Source organism: Trichosporon asahii (genome assembly GCF_000293215.1).
Source record: "Trichosporon asahii var. asahii CBS 2479 unplaced genomic scaffold scaffold00050, whole genome shotgun sequence".
NCBI classification, from domain to species: Eukaryota; Fungi; Basidiomycota; class Tremellomycetes; order Trichosporonales; family Trichosporonaceae; genus Trichosporon; species Trichosporon asahii.
The window spans coordinates 2866417-2880967 of record NW_014040874.1 but is presented as its reverse complement, the minus strand read 5'-3'; the positions used below and the strand labels follow the sequence as shown (position 1 = coordinate 2880967).

The following is a 14551-nucleotide window of genomic DNA, read 5'->3' as shown; positions in this document are numbered from 1 at the left end:
AGTGACTGTTTACGTAATCTTGATCACCCATCTGGTGACGGAGATCGGCGCCTGACACGCACGCTATGCTGGCAGCTGACAATCAGCAGCGCTGCCAGTGGCCAAAATACGCCCCCAGACCTTCGCCCTGACGCTTGAGTCAGCCCCCGAGTTCAGCTGACATATCCAAGCGCTGCCATTGGCTGCGGGACATGACATTCCACTGTTTCCACCATATCCAGCGGCTTCCAGCGGCCCCAGCCAGCGGTCACCCAGTCCTACCCCGGCCGACTCCGCAACCAACCGCTGATAGCGGGTTACATCATAGGCTCGGACTCGCAGGCAGTATATAACTCACTCCCTCCTTTGTTGTCTCCACTCACCCACACCCATCACAACCTAAGCTCGTCTCTCGCTCCGCGCTCTCATTTCGCTTTACGTTCTACGCTCTACACCCCTCGTCTACCATCAACAATGTCTGAGTGCACCGGCAACCCCAACTCGTGCGGCTTCTGCGGCGTAAGTTGCGCGGAGACGGTACAAGCTGACAACCAGACTGGCGAGGCCAAGGTCCACACCGGCGATCACTGCGCCAAGACCGAGTGCCGTGGCTGCACTGCCAACCCGGGCAACTGTGAGGCGTGCCAGGGCTGCGGCTGCTGCGTCTCCACCGAGTGTACTGGGTGAGTTGTTGCTCTGATTCTATTGTGTTCTCTGCTCGCCGAGGTGGGACCTCGGTGTTGCGTCGGTGCGCTGCTGCGCCGCCGTCTCTACCATTCAAGGCGTTGATCTTCACGCCAACTGGCGGTCTCTCGTCTTTTCGAAGGACGGAGGGTGGGCCGGCCGCAGATCTACAGGACCATCGCGTTGGCGGGCAGAGAGTACAGGAAACAGCTGTCGCATTGTGGGAAACTCAGCTGACTCCCAGCAACCCCTCGACGTGCAAGGCGTGCAAGGCTGGCGGCCTCAACAGCTGTCGCAAGGAGGCTCTGAACGCGACCGAGGGCATCGAGCCGGCGCGCAAGGCTTAAGCAATCTCGAACTCTGCAACCAGACAATAATCACAAACCTACATGACTGTAACATCTATCTCGACGCGACTCGTCGCTTGTATGCACTAGATTCCGCCTCATCCTGTCTCGTTTTCTGGTTTGTCTCTCCGCGAGACTGCCAGATCTAACAGCTACCACTGATCACACTGACCGTTCGCTTGCTGGCGATAGGCGTTGCCCTGAGAGAAGCGCTCGTGCTCACCGACTTCCTATCTTATCACATCCCTGCTCTAGTCTATATGTCAAACACCTCGCGCGCCATGTGCGCCGTCCACCCCTCCTCGTCCGTGAGGACAATGTACACCTTGACCTTGCTGTCGCCGGTGCTGACGAGCACCTGAGTCTTGCCCTCGGGCACGCCAGCCTCATTCTTCTTCTCATCAATCTTGACGCCGAGCACGCCGAGCCGTCCGATCGCATCCCTGCGCAATTCGGCCGAGTGCTCCCCAATCCCGCCCGCGAACACGATCCCGTCAATCTTCTCTACGCCTCCCGTCTCGTACGCGAGTTTCATGACGTACTGGCTCAAATACGCCATGAGCCGGTCAAGGAACACGTCGTACGTGACCGCCGCGTTCTCCTTATCCTCTTTGGTTACCTTGAACCCGTCGCTCTTCTCATTCTTGCCCAGAACGTCGCCGACGTTGGCAGCCTTGCGCTCGCAAATGTGGCCAAAGTTGGTCGTGCCCGACAGACCTAGAAGGCCGGACTTCTTGTTCATGATGTACTCGGCCTTGTTGACGTGCAGCTCGGGCACCATCTCGGCGTAGTCGGGCGTGTGGTGGAAGATGGCCGTGGGGTCGATCGAACCCGTGCGCGTTCCGCCGACGAGACCCTCGAGCGGCGTCAGGCCCATCGACGTGTCGATGCTCTTGCCCTCGTGGATGCAGGCGGCGCTGCAGCCGGATCCTAAGTGACATACGACGAGGTTCGCGGGTCGCCCGAGCTCTTTCGAGAGCGTGTGCGTGATTGACGCATAGGAGAGTCCGTGGAAGCCGTACTTTCGCAATGGGATCACGGTCTTAACCTTTGTCGGCGGCAGGGAGTACTTGTACACAGCGGGCGGGAGGGTCTGCTACAAAGGGCGTCAGTCTCGTGATCTTCTCAGCCTCTCGAGCAGACTCACGTGGAACAGCGTGTCGAAGCAGAGCAGGTTCTTGCTCTCAGGCAGCACGTCGAGGCAAGCACGGACGCCGAGGATGGCGTGGTAGTTCTGACTGTCAGCGACTTTCCTCCCACCGGAGTCTCAGCACAACTCACGTGCAACGGGGCAAACTCGCCGAGCTTGTCCATGTCCTTTAGCGCCTCGGGGTGCTCCTTCGTCACGACGAGGGGCTTCTTGTTTTCACCGCCGTGCACAATACGGTGCGTCACGTAGCGGATCTGGTCCTTCTTCACACCGCCAGAGCCGGACAGGTGGTCCAGGATGCGCGGGAACAGGTCCTTGTCTGTCTGTCAGCTTCACGATCGATATCCCCCGGAGAGGTGATTGTTCCGAATATAGTATAGAGGTCCTCGGTAGCCTCTGCGACTCACGCTCGACACTCCCTCCGTCGTCCGTGTGGATGTCCATGTCCTTGCCCTTGTTGTCGCTCCACTTGAGCGTGAAGTGGATCGGCTCGCCGGGCGCACCAATGTTGCTGACGCTCAGCGTCGCCTGCTGCTCGAACTTCTCCTTCTTGCTGTGCGGCACGACATACAGCCGGCCCTTGATCGAGGACGAGCCGCAGTTCAGCGCGATCAGATATGTGTCGTCGCCCATTGTGCTCCGTGTCGCTGGTGCTAGGGGTGATGGAGAGGAGAGCGGAGCTGAGGTTTCGGAGTGTGTGAAGCGCCCAGGACGGATGCGTCGCTTTTATCGTCACTGCCGCCGGCAAGCCACTCAATGACATCACACGCCACCTCGGACAGAACCGGCCCTGGCCGATGGTGCTGCTATTTACGGGCTTGGCGGCACGCCCTCTGCACATGTTCGCTGCATACTGCATTCTACTTGCTACACACAGGCATCGCTTAGCTGCACACTAAGCAGGGCATGGGCACGGGAGATCTCCCCGGTACGTTCAGATCGAGACGCGTTTCACTTTTCATTACTGTGCGGTGTCAGTTGATATGGGAGTTTACGTATAACTCACCAAGCGCCAGTCAGAGTTATTGTTGTCGACCTTGTGAGCAACACCACCGTGCTGGGCCCAGGGAGGAGGGGCCTGAACGGGGGCGGGCTGGGGTGCATGAGGAGCCTGGGGAGGCTGAGAGTGAGGCTGAGTGTGTGACTGAGAGACATCACGGACACGAAAAGTGGGCGGAGGGCCCATCCCACGACCGTGCACAGCAGAACTGACCATGGAGATCAGCGAGTTGGAGCTACCAGGGCGCTGGATGGGGTCCTCGGCGCGGGCGAACTGGGGAGGACGCGAGACGAAGGTGCGAGACGTCTGAGGCACGTCCTTCAGCAGAGGGTTGTCCTCGTCGGTGGACGGAGGGCTCCCGCCGATCGAGCCAGCGTATCCGCGGGCGTGGGAGATCACCACCTCGTTGTAGCGACGAGCTTGAGGCTGACGCTGCTCAACAACGGGGGAAGGCTGCTTCTGAGGCTGTTGAGGCTGAGCAGGAGGGGCGGCGCCGTACTGGTTCCAGGGAGGCTGCTGAGACTGAGCGGGCTGCTGCGGAGGAGTCTGCTGAGGCTGCTGGGGTTGCTGCTGCGGCTGAGGCTGAGCCTGGAACTGTGCGGGAAGGGGACATGTTTATGCGCAGATGAAGGTTGGGAATCGATTATCGATTGAATCGATTTAGGAACCCACGAGCCCACGATCCTCAGATCCCCTTATCGATCACGCGCACCCGGGGCACATTTGTGATATGACCATCAGGACCTTCGCTTTGGCCAACTGATCGGCGAGGGTAGGGTCGTTGCTGTCGTCCTCAGTCAACAGATCCTCTGCCTCCGGAATGTCACCCAGAAGGCTGACAGACTCGCTGTGCGCGCCGGACGCCTTAGGGGCGGGCTTGGTGATGGGCACGGCCTTCGAGGGGGGTGGCTTGTTAAACCCCATGGCGGGTGCAGCAGGCTGAAACACAGCAGGCATCGACGAGCCAAAGCTGAACGCAGTGCGAGTTGGTGATGGGGAACCATCACCCACAGACTTGATGGGGGAAGGCTGCTGCTGCTGCTGAGGAGGCGGTTGCTGGTGCTGCTGCTGCTGAGGCTGTTGATAGGCAGGCTGCTGGGGCTGCTGGGGCTGCTGCCACTGCTGAGGCGGACCTTGCTGCTGGGGTGGACCTTGCTGCTGAGGTGGGCCGTGCTGCTGCCACTGCTGGGGTGGAGGCTGCTGCTGGGGCGGACCTTGCTGAGGAGGCGGAGCCTGCTGCCACTGCTGAGGCGGGGGCTGCTGCTGCTGCGCGGGAGCTTGCTGCCACTGCTGAGGGGGCGCTTGCTGCTGCTGCAGGGGCACCTGCTGCTGCTGAGGAGGCTGACTCCACGACACACTGCGCTGGCCCCAGTCCCCGGCATGTGGTGCCTGCTGTTGAACCTGGGGAGGGCCCTGGGGCGGGCCTTGAGGTGGCGCTTGGTAGCTGTACGTGGCACTACGGTTCTGACCCCAGGCAGCGCCAGCCTGGGCTTGAGGAGGAGGGGGCTGCTGCTGCTGGGGCTGCATGGGAGCCACGGGACTCTGGCTAGGCGCGCGCGGAGTGTGGCTCGCCTGGGGCGGAGGAGTGCCGTACTGCGTCGTCGGGTTGAGAGGCTGCTGCAGACCAGCGAATGCACCGGGACGGGCGGTCAATCCTGTGTGGTTGGGGTCGAGGGGGCCGGGGTTGGGGGTGTTCTCGGGGGCAAGCTGCGTCTGGAGCTGCTGCTGAGGCGGCGGCGCTCCCTGCCCAAGGTGCTGCTGGGTGGCAGCAGGCTGTGGCTGCTGAGGAGCGCCCTCACCAGCCTGGCGCTGTCCGCTGGTTTTCTGGATCTCGTTGGACCACTGGTCGAAGGTCCTCGGAAAAAAGCAGTCGGCATAGAACAGGTGGTCGTTGCCGAGCTGGAGGAAGGGATCCTTGTCGGCCTCGTCCGCGCCCGTCGAACGAGCAGCGTAGACTTTGGCCTGGGCAGACTTGGGCCAGCTTGTGATATCCTTGACATAACCCTTGTCCTGTATGTCAACTTGATGCGGTGCCATTAAAAACTAACCTTTCCGGCCACAAGGTAGATGAGGCGACAGGCGCGGAACCCAGACATAAGCTTCATCTTGGCTGGCTGTCAGCTCAGTGAAGGTCCACGGCACTTACCCCTAATCTTAACTGATGCGCCGACGGCGCCAGAAACGTCAGAGACAGTGATGAGGTCTTCAGTAGAAGAGAAGCCCTCCATGAAGTCATCAAACTGTGAGACGTCCTTGATAGAGCCAGACTGTAGGGTCAGGAATGCAGTACGTCCGGCGACCCACCTCGAGAAGCTCAGTGAGTGTCTTTTGCTGGGATGTCAGTGCTACTGTACTACCCAATGAACCTACGATGTCGAAGTAGAGGTACATAAGGATGGGCACCTCGGTGTCGTTGTTCATCAGTCGACAGAGGCGCACGGTTTCCGAGCGGATCCTGCTCGCCCACTTGCTGCCACCATCGTAGCCGCGAGCAAGCTCTTCGGGATCAAACTGCGCGCGTTAACTCGAGTGAGCTCAGTGCAGAATACCTACCATACGACCTTCTCCTTCCATGAAGACAGCGACGAAGCCGTGAGTCTCCTACGATGTCAGCGCTGCTTGCTTCGCAAACTCGCCTTCATCTCCTCCTTCAGCTTGTGGTAGTCCGCCTCGAGCTGCCTGTGGGTGTCCTCGAGAGTGACATACTCGGTGCCGACGGACTGGTTGCGCTTGCGGAGCAGAGTGCAGAGACTCTCAGAGGAGTCGTACAGACCAGTCAGCTCCTCGATGCGCTCCTTGTCTGCCTCGCTCTTTTTCTTGCTAGCGTCGACCTCAACCTCCAGAGCGCTAGCACGCTCAGCAGCCTCGCGAGCCTCGCCTTCGGCCTTCAAAGCGCGAGCACGCAGTGCCTCGGACTTGCGGCGGAGGTCGTCAAACTCCTGACGCTTGATCTCGAGAGCCTTGACGTCTACCGCTGGACCCGCCGACGCAGCCACCATGGTGGATGTGGCAGGGGCCACTGCAGCAATCTGCACTGCACTGCATTTGTGGCTGCTGTGTCAGTTACGAAGCTGTCGTAGTCAACTTACTTCTTGAACTCCTTAGTAAGACGAGCAATCACCTCGTCGATGCCACCACCGAAGATAGCGACTCCATCCTTGAAGTCCGTCCAGAGGCGCTCAAGCTCCTCCACCTCAGCTTTGCCTTCGTCCAGGCCATTGATCGCGGGCGTGAGACTGGTGGGAACAGGCTTAGCCTGGGTAGCCGCCAGCTTGGTGACAGTGGGGACGAAGGGCTTTTCGGTGATGTCGTCCAACGTGGCAGAGCCGGCAGACAGAGTGTCGTCCTTTGCCAGCTTGCGAACCTTGGGGTTGGGCGCTTCAGTCTCGGTGTCGGTGTCCTTACCGTGACGTGCACTCGCCTCCGTGTCAGTCTCATTGTCAGCGTCGTAGACCGACGACTGGGGACGGAAGCCAGGTGCAGCGATGGCAAGCGGTTCGGTACCGAAGCCCGTCTCGCTGAACCGTTTGAGTGTGGCGGAATTCGAGTTGTCCTTGGTGTCGCTCTCGTTACCGGTGACGGTCTCGGCGTCATCGGCAGTCTGAGCATGGTCGTCGGAGAAGCCGGGAGTGACGGCGGAGCGACCACTCTTGCCCGCATGCTGGTCGTACATCGCGGCGAGAGCCTTGACGCTGACCTCCTTGCCTGGGGTGCTGGAGAGACTGGCAGCTGACGCCGAGCGCGTGGGGTCCTCAGACTCGGAGGGGAGCTGAAGAGGCTTGTCGCCGACCAGAGTAGTCTGGCCCACAGAGGAGCCGGTCATGGGAGCCGCCAAGGAGATGTTGCCATACTTGCTGCTCTTGGGTGCCAGAACGGGGGTCTCCTTGCACTCGATCTTAGTTTCAGAGTTGCTGTAGAGGTTGCGATCGAGAGGGGTGTGCGTGGGGCGAAGATCGGCGGGGCCCGTGCTCGAGGCCTGTGAGCTGGGCGCTGCGCTCAGGACCTTCGCTTTGGCCAACTGATCGGCGAGGGTAGGGTCGTTGCTGTCGTCCTCAGTCAACAGATCCTCTGCCTCCGGAATGTCACCCAGAAGGCTGACAGACTCGCTGTGCGCGCCGGACGCCTTAGGGGCGGGCTTGGTGATGGGCACGGCCTTCGAGGGGGGTGGCTTGTTAAACCCCATGGCGGGTGCAGCAGGCTGAAACACAGCAGGCATCGACGAGCCAAAGCTGAACGCAGTGCGAGTTGGTGATGGGGAACCATCACCCACAGACTTGATGGGGGAAGGCACATTGAACGACATGACTGCCTGGGGGGACGTGGCAGTGTCGGCGGGCGAGGGGGCCTGGAATGAGCTCAGAGTGGGCGAGGGCGTAGCCATCCCCACACCCTCTGGTGCGGTAACCCAGACGGGGGTTTGGCAGACCCAACCAGGAGTCTGGGCAGAGGACTCGCTGACCTGAGCCTTGGGAGGCGTGGCTTGCAAAGCAGGCTGAGAGTGCTGCTGGGGAGTGTCCGACATGGCGGCCGTCGAGACGGTCGCCGCTGGAGCTTTGATGCTGATCTTCTGAGGCTCGCCAGTGGGCGCCAACGTCACCAGAGGGAAGGTGGTAGGCGAGGAAGTGCTACTGGGCGAGGACTGAGAGGCTGGTTGAAAGGGGGTTGCGAAAGGTAAAAGGTTGGAGGGGGTGGAGTGCTTGGATGCTGGTGTGAGGGAAGAGGTGGACTGAGAAGTCATGGAAGGGGAGCTGTGTGTCGTCGACGAGGCAGGTTGCGAGGTCGACGGGTGTAAAATGAGGGAGGGGTGAGACAGAGAGGATCGGCGGACGAAAGGTGACGCGGACGTGGTCAGGTAGAAGGAAGACTGTGTCTGGGACTCTGAGTCGCCAGACGGGGACGTCCCGGACGTTTGCTGGGCGGGTTGGCCGAGCGTCATCAGCTCGCTCGTGGTGATGCTAGAGAAGGACGGGTCGGAAGAGTTGGAGTCGGATGTGCCAGACTGTGGAGCAGCTGAGGCGTCGTTCGGTGGCGAGCGAGGAAGAGGGGTGTTTTGGGCTAAAGTGACAGAGGTGATCGAGTTGACGGGGATGACTGGCTGGACGGTCGGCGCAGGAAGGTCCCCTGCGTCGCCGATCAGGTCTTCGTTATCGATCAGATTAGCCTCCACGGTCAGCTTCAGCCTGCCCAGGCGGTCGGCGATGCTGCTCACGTTCTCCGGCGACGTAGTCATGGTGGTGAGGGCAAAAGGAAGACAATCAACAACTCTGTGTAGAAGGGGGACGCGAGGTGTCAGATCAAACGGGGGCGCAGCTCGCAGCGGAGCCATGTGCGACACGAAAGCATCAGTAAGCGCGGGCACACACACACAAGGGCGCAAGGTGCACGGGTGCGCGGCTGCGAGTGCACGCCGCGTCAGTTGCAGAGGTCTGGATGAGTCCGGTGCATTAGCCAGTGAGTGTTCAAACCTGCATGTACATCTTACATCCACCTACTCGAACAAAACCCAAGAAGACCGCAACCAAACTCGAGGGGTGAACAAGAACCTCCTCCCTCTCCGACTCTCTGTCGAGGAACCAAAGGCTCGCGCTGAAGCGAGATGTTGTATATGCACAGCTCAGTACTCGCCAAACTCAACATCTGCTTGTCAGCTACGGCGAGTCGCCACAACTCACGTCCAGTCTGCATGGCATGCTCCCTAGCCCCCTTCTCGCCTTTGAGGCCGACGCCACAAACTCCGCACTTCAGATCGAAGTTTGCCGTGTCGGTATAGTACTTCCTGGATTTCAGACCAGCGACAAGCTCCTGTGCCGCGTCCATAATCGCTTGGTTGGACACGGGGTAGACGGTAGTGTGGAATTCAGGAGGGGATACTGGGAGGGGACTCAGTGTCACAGCGTCATAGTCTGGGAATAGTCAGCTGACGCCTCGATGAATGTTCGGCATGCCGAGTGTCAGCAAGCATCGGAGTTCCGGTTGACTCCACAACTGTCTCCGTGCTGTCTCCGCTTTGAAACTCACGGATACCCGAGTACACGAGAATGCACCTGTTCTCGTGACTGCCCTCGCCAAACCTGTCGCTTCTTCCGGTTGCTACGTCGAATGATGCAATTTCCGTCTTGTAGCTGCGACATGTTAGCGACTAGGCCACTAGTGAAACGGGGAGCGCACTGGTCCGAGAAGATGGCGAGTTCAATTGCGCCACCCCAGGTGTTCTTGTCCAGGATCTTCTTCATGTACTCGTCGCGGGGCATGCCAAGCATGACATCGGAGTACTTTTCCGGGTCGGCCTTGATCGCATCGGCGACGACTGATGTCAGCTCTCCAGAACACCTCTAGCTTACCCTTCCTCAGCTCCTGGGCTTTGTCCAGTCCTCCCTCAAAGACAACCGCGACACTGGAGAACAAGCACGAGTTGTCGTCCGGCACAATCCTGAGCTGGATATAGCCTGCATCGTGGCCCTTGACCTGGACGCTATCCTTTGTCTCGAGCGGAATCTCGTTCTCCAGTAACGGGGAGTCTCGAGCTCGTGGCGGGGGGCTCCGCGGTGCCGACAGCTCGGCATCGAGCTCCTTCACACTCGGCCGCCTGCGGCGGACAGGGGATGCCGACGGACTCCGCAGCTTGTTGGGGTTCGAGGTGACTATCAGCTGCTCGCCGCGTGTCAGGGGGATCGAGGATAGTCGGCCCGACGTTTCCGGAAGAGGCTTGGGAGGGTAGCCATACTTGACTAGAGGCTGTTAGTCACACCAGTTCAATGGCAGGGAATCAGTCATTGTCCTCTTCCCCAGGCGTGTTCAGCTCCGAGCCGCCACTTAGCCGCGGTGCTCCGGCAATGGAGGTGCGGAAGGCTCTGTGGAGTCTCTTAGCCCTCGGGGAACCTGACGGGACCCCGCAACCTGCTGCCTCCGAGGTGGAGCAACTGCAAGCTGGTGGGAAATGGTTTCACTCACTCTCTTGCTGGCTCGGAGGAATCTCCGATGCACTGAAGATCAAGACCTTAAGGTCGTCTATTCCTTGGGCCTCGGGGTCAACTTCGATAGTGGTGACCCCGCGGGGATGCCTGAGTCGGACCTGAGTGGTGCATTAGTGCGTATCCCGTGAGCACATGTGTCGGCGCCAGACGCACTGGGACTGTGTTTGATGATGCGGAGGCGGAAGGCATTCTACCTGCGCCGTGGGTGGATTGTGGGATAAGTGCGATGGGAGATTAGTTGTTGTTGCGTCATTGTGGTCATTGTGCAGGTGGATGCTTGCCATGCCGCATCCTCGTGGACGAGTGGGGCGGGGAAGCGAGGTGTGTGTGATTGAGCGTACGGTGAGCTTGGGTCAATTCAGACGACAGATACGACGATCGCCCTTGCGCTTGACCGGCTGCTTGAATTACCGTTCTGCCGCCTTGTGTGCTTAACGCTTAACCATGAGCCAGCTGAGCCGCTTGCGGTATGCAGGTACGCTCGTCCGGGCGCGTGAGCGAGGCATGGAGGGACATTGGCGACTATCAAGACCCAGCATACCTTTCGTGCTGGTACGGCTGGTCGAGCGCGCCGTGACACCAGGCTGTCACCGTGACTGAAGGCGGTGGCGAAATGGAGAGCAGTGCAACGGGGAAGGCAGAGGGAAGCTGTGTTACAAAAGCAGAAGATGTGGTGAGTGCTTCATTCGTCGTGGGCTTTGGAACTGGTCACTGGTGCTGGAGCGCTGGAGCGCATGAAGCAGCTCCTGTTTCCTGTAGGTACAAGGGGACATGTTTATGCGCAGATGAAGGTTGGGAATCGATTATCGATTGAATCGATTTAGGAACCCACGAGCCCACGATCCTCAGATCCCCTTATCGATCACGCGCACCCGGGGCACATTTGTGATATGACCATCCGCACCTTGCGGGGCGGCTGCAGATTCGCGCGCGTGCTGCACCAAACACCCACTATATCCTGACTGTGCATCAGAACTGAGCTAACGGAAGACCCATGACCTATGGGTTGGTGCGGTCTGCAGACAAGCTCTCGTTTACTCGTTGTACCCACTGCTGAAACGTCATCGCGGAACGGAGTGACCAAGGTCTCCGCAGTGGTGCACGGCTGATTTCTTTACTGAACACTGGCAGATGGAAGACGACCTATACTGCACCAATTCACCAAAGCGATGCTTGCATGTGGTTGTAGATACGGAAGGCTGGGGGGCCAGCTTGGGATGTCCGCAAGATAGGTCGTGGGAGGGCATGCAGATTTGTAGCTGGGCGCCATGCGCAGTGCTGACACCTGCACGCCCGCACGCCCGCTCGCGCGGCTCGCAGTGTCAGTCGGGATGTCAGCGAGAATAACATTGGTCCTCAAACAATTGCAAAACAAGATGCTGCGCATTTGGCAGTGAGGTTCGGAGCGGGCACACGGGCCGCGGACAGCGAGACAGCAACGAGGTCCGCAGCAGCGGACAGGCGCGCGAGACGGGGTCCACGGAAGGGTGCGGAGGTGGAAAATTGCACGCGATGTAGACAGGATGGCACTCTGACAGGCCCGCAGGCGCCAGGCTCCGCGCTCCGCAGCAAGTTTAGGTGCAACCAAGGCAAGGCGGCGCACGGCGCGCGGCGCCCAGGATCGCAAGCAGGACGGAGGTCAGAAGACGCTAAGGCTGAGGGTTGGCTCAGTTGGCTCAGGGCAGGCAGCGATTCCTCGTTAGCGCCGCAGTTAAAACCAGGCGGACTTGGGTGGTGCATGGTGGAGTTGCCCAATGGCGTAATCCCTGCTTCAAGACCATATGCTGGCGGCGTCGCACAGCGTGCCCTGTTGACGTCATTCGGGCGAAACTTGACTGTTGCCACCCAAAGTCTGACCAGGACCCAGCAGAAGGCTGCTCACTGCCAGGACCATCCAGGACTGCAGCCAGGACTGCAGGCCCGCCGACCTGACCCCGCCAGGACAAAGTCTTACTTGCGAGCGGTGACTGCCTTAGGATGTCGTCACCGTCCTGGATCATTGGGTAGGAACGAGCAGAAATTTCCAAGTGCCAAGACAGTTGGGATATGGACCTGAGGATAAGGAAGCGGAGGAAGCGGAGCGGATGGTGATTGAGATGGGTAGATGAAGACAGGCACTTGGAGATACAGTCGATGTGGCAGGGGTCAGTCTCTCGTTCTGCTTGTTCAAGGTCGGTTTGAGGAAGGTTGCAGTTTCTGTTAGGCTGTGATTGCAGTTGAGCTTGCCCTGCCACCCTGAGTTTGTCGCTACCCCTCGAGGTCGACTAGGACAGCTTAGCATGCTTAGAACGGACGAAGGGCTTACCGAATGACTGCGCACATTGGTCCGAATCATATGCCTCGCAGGTTCGTAGGCTCAGTCAACAAGAGGCACAAGGGATCGAGGATTCCATGCCGCAAGCTTGATGTGTACACCTAACCCCCACGGTGTACCATGGACGATTAGTCGAGGGCCATCTAAACCTGTCGCCTGGCTGCGGCGGTTCCTAATATCGTACACGCCGCTTGCCTGTCCTGAGCTCCTGTGCGCAGGCCACGATCAGACTACCATTGTTCAGAAATAAAACGCCGCAGAATGCGGAACAGAGTGCCTAGCAGGTTTCTCGAAGATTTTACCGCTGCAAGAGAAACAGTCAGTGGCAGCGAGGCGTGAAGAAGTGAGGGACAGGAATGATGGCGGTGGTTCAGCACAGCAACACAGCTGCACCCACACTTGGATCGGCGATGAAGTAAGCCACCCGTCTGGACATGTGGGGTCTCGTGGACACCGCCGCCCGCAGATTCTCGCTGCGCCCTCTATATGTTCTACCGTCTTTCACATTTGAAGGTGCATCGTGTTCCGAACGAGAACGGCGAAGACCGACTGAGCAGCATTTCACGACCATGGCATGTCAATCAGTCATGCTCCTACGTTGCGTTCCGTCTTCAGACATATTGAACAGACACCACTAGAGGTAGGATGCTCTCGGGACGAGGGCAGGGGGGGAAGGCAACACGTCATGGCACTGGCAGAGGATGAAGCGATTGTCGAGCGACTCCTAACGGTGTGCCGTTGTCGTCGATGTCATGGTCGCAACGATTAACGAATCCGTAAGCTGGCCGTAAGGTGGATAGTGGCCAAGTGGGTTAGTCGCAGGGACTAGCTCGAGACGACTGGTCACTGGCGGGTGTGACATGGGCTCTGCTCCTGTGCCGTCTGACCGCCTGCCCCGATACAGCGGTGGCCTGCGCCGACTAGTGTACCCGAGGCGGACGGACAGAGGACGCCGAGCGACACAACTGAGAGCAGAGGGTTAGGCCGACAGGCAATCCGACAGACTGTCATTCTTGTGAAACCAAACCAAATTCTGCGACCCTGAAACAGACAGCTGGCATCACAGGTACACACAACCGAGCGCTGAGTGCGCTGGAAAGCATGCCGCCTACACGATGAGACCATGGACGGTTGTGCCATGGTGGCAGGGACCGCAACATGGAGCCAGTGATTAGGATTCACTAGAGGCTGCTAATGCCGAATTACAAATGGACGGGGCGCTGAGCGGCGAGGGGTATACCGCGTACCTTTGCCAATATACCCCACCTGGGCACGGGGAACGGGGTAATGGCACGCTGCCATGGCGCATGGCGCAGGCAGGTGCCGCTATGCCGCCGTGCCGCCGTGCCGCTTTGCCGCTGGCCATTGAGCCGCCGTACCGTGATGTTGTCGCCGCTGGTACCATCGAACGGCAGAGCCGCTGTGCTGACTCCTGGCGCCTGGCAGTGGTGCATTGGTGCCGGCGCACACACGCCCTAATCGCTCAGTACCCTGCATCCTGTCATCCTTTTGCTGTTAGAACGCACGGCGCTACCGCACCCAGCACCAGCGACCTGCAGCCAGTCGTCCTCTGACCCTGATACTCCTCCCTGGATCCCCGCTCCTCCTCCTCCGCTTTTCTGCCTGCCCCCGCCGTCCCTTACTGACCCTGAACAGACCCTCAACCTTTGCCCTCCGACCCTGGATGCCCTCCTCCCCTGGTCCCTTGCCCCTGCCCGCGCCCAGCTGCCCTCTCCTGTCCCACCGTCCCATCTCTCCGTTAACTCGTCAATCCAGCGGCCAGCACTCGGCGACCTCACTCGCGCGCTGCATCCTGCATCCTGCACTCAGCCTCCTAGTGTCCTAGTCTCCTAGTCCTGTCGACAGCCTTGCTCTCACTCGCTCCTTCATCCATCTCACACTACTCGTCTTTCTCTCTCATCGCATCTACACACCCCCCTCGACACCACTCCACACCACTCCACTGTCCCTCATTCCTCTCTCATTCAACACTTGTCGAGCTCATCCACCTGTGTCACATCTCCATTTTCCACGCCATCACTCCACCACCGCGCTTCGACCTCGCCACCGTTCAACTCAGGTCCCAGCCCCCCCCGCCCCCCG

At 59.7% G+C, this 14551-nt stretch overlaps 2 protein-coding genes across 2 annotated transcripts; both read right to left on the bottom strand.

Moving 5' to 3' along the window:
- Window positions 1–1266: 1266 nt before the first annotated feature.
- On the bottom strand, window positions 1267–2793 carry A1Q1_02300 (acetate kinase; the record flags this gene model as incomplete). The annotated part of the gene is made up of 4 exons (XM_014325245.1): window positions 1267–2106; window positions 2158–2244; window positions 2292–2479; window positions 2568–2793. 4 exons carry the CDS (start codon window positions 2791–2793, stop codon window positions 1267–1269), a joined length of 1341 nt encoding a protein of 446 aa, XP_014180720.1.
- Window positions 2794–3121: 328 nt separating this feature from the next.
- Window positions 3122–10323, bottom strand: A1Q1_02299 (uncharacterized protein; the record flags this gene model as incomplete). The annotated part of the gene is made up of 16 exons (XM_014325244.1): window positions 3122–3124; window positions 3167–3754; window positions 3896–4174; window positions 4517–5181; window positions 5307–5412; window positions 5465–5671; window positions 5719–5761; window positions 5867–6199; window positions 6250–8586; window positions 8653–8746; window positions 8833–9063; window positions 9179–9282; window positions 9329–9447; window positions 9491–9888; window positions 10112–10232; window positions 10288–10323. The coding sequence occupies 16 exons, from the start codon at window positions 10321–10323 to the stop codon at window positions 3122–3124; spliced, it is 5664 nt and encodes a 1887-aa protein (XP_014180719.1).
- Window positions 10324–14551: the final 4228 nt, after the last annotated feature.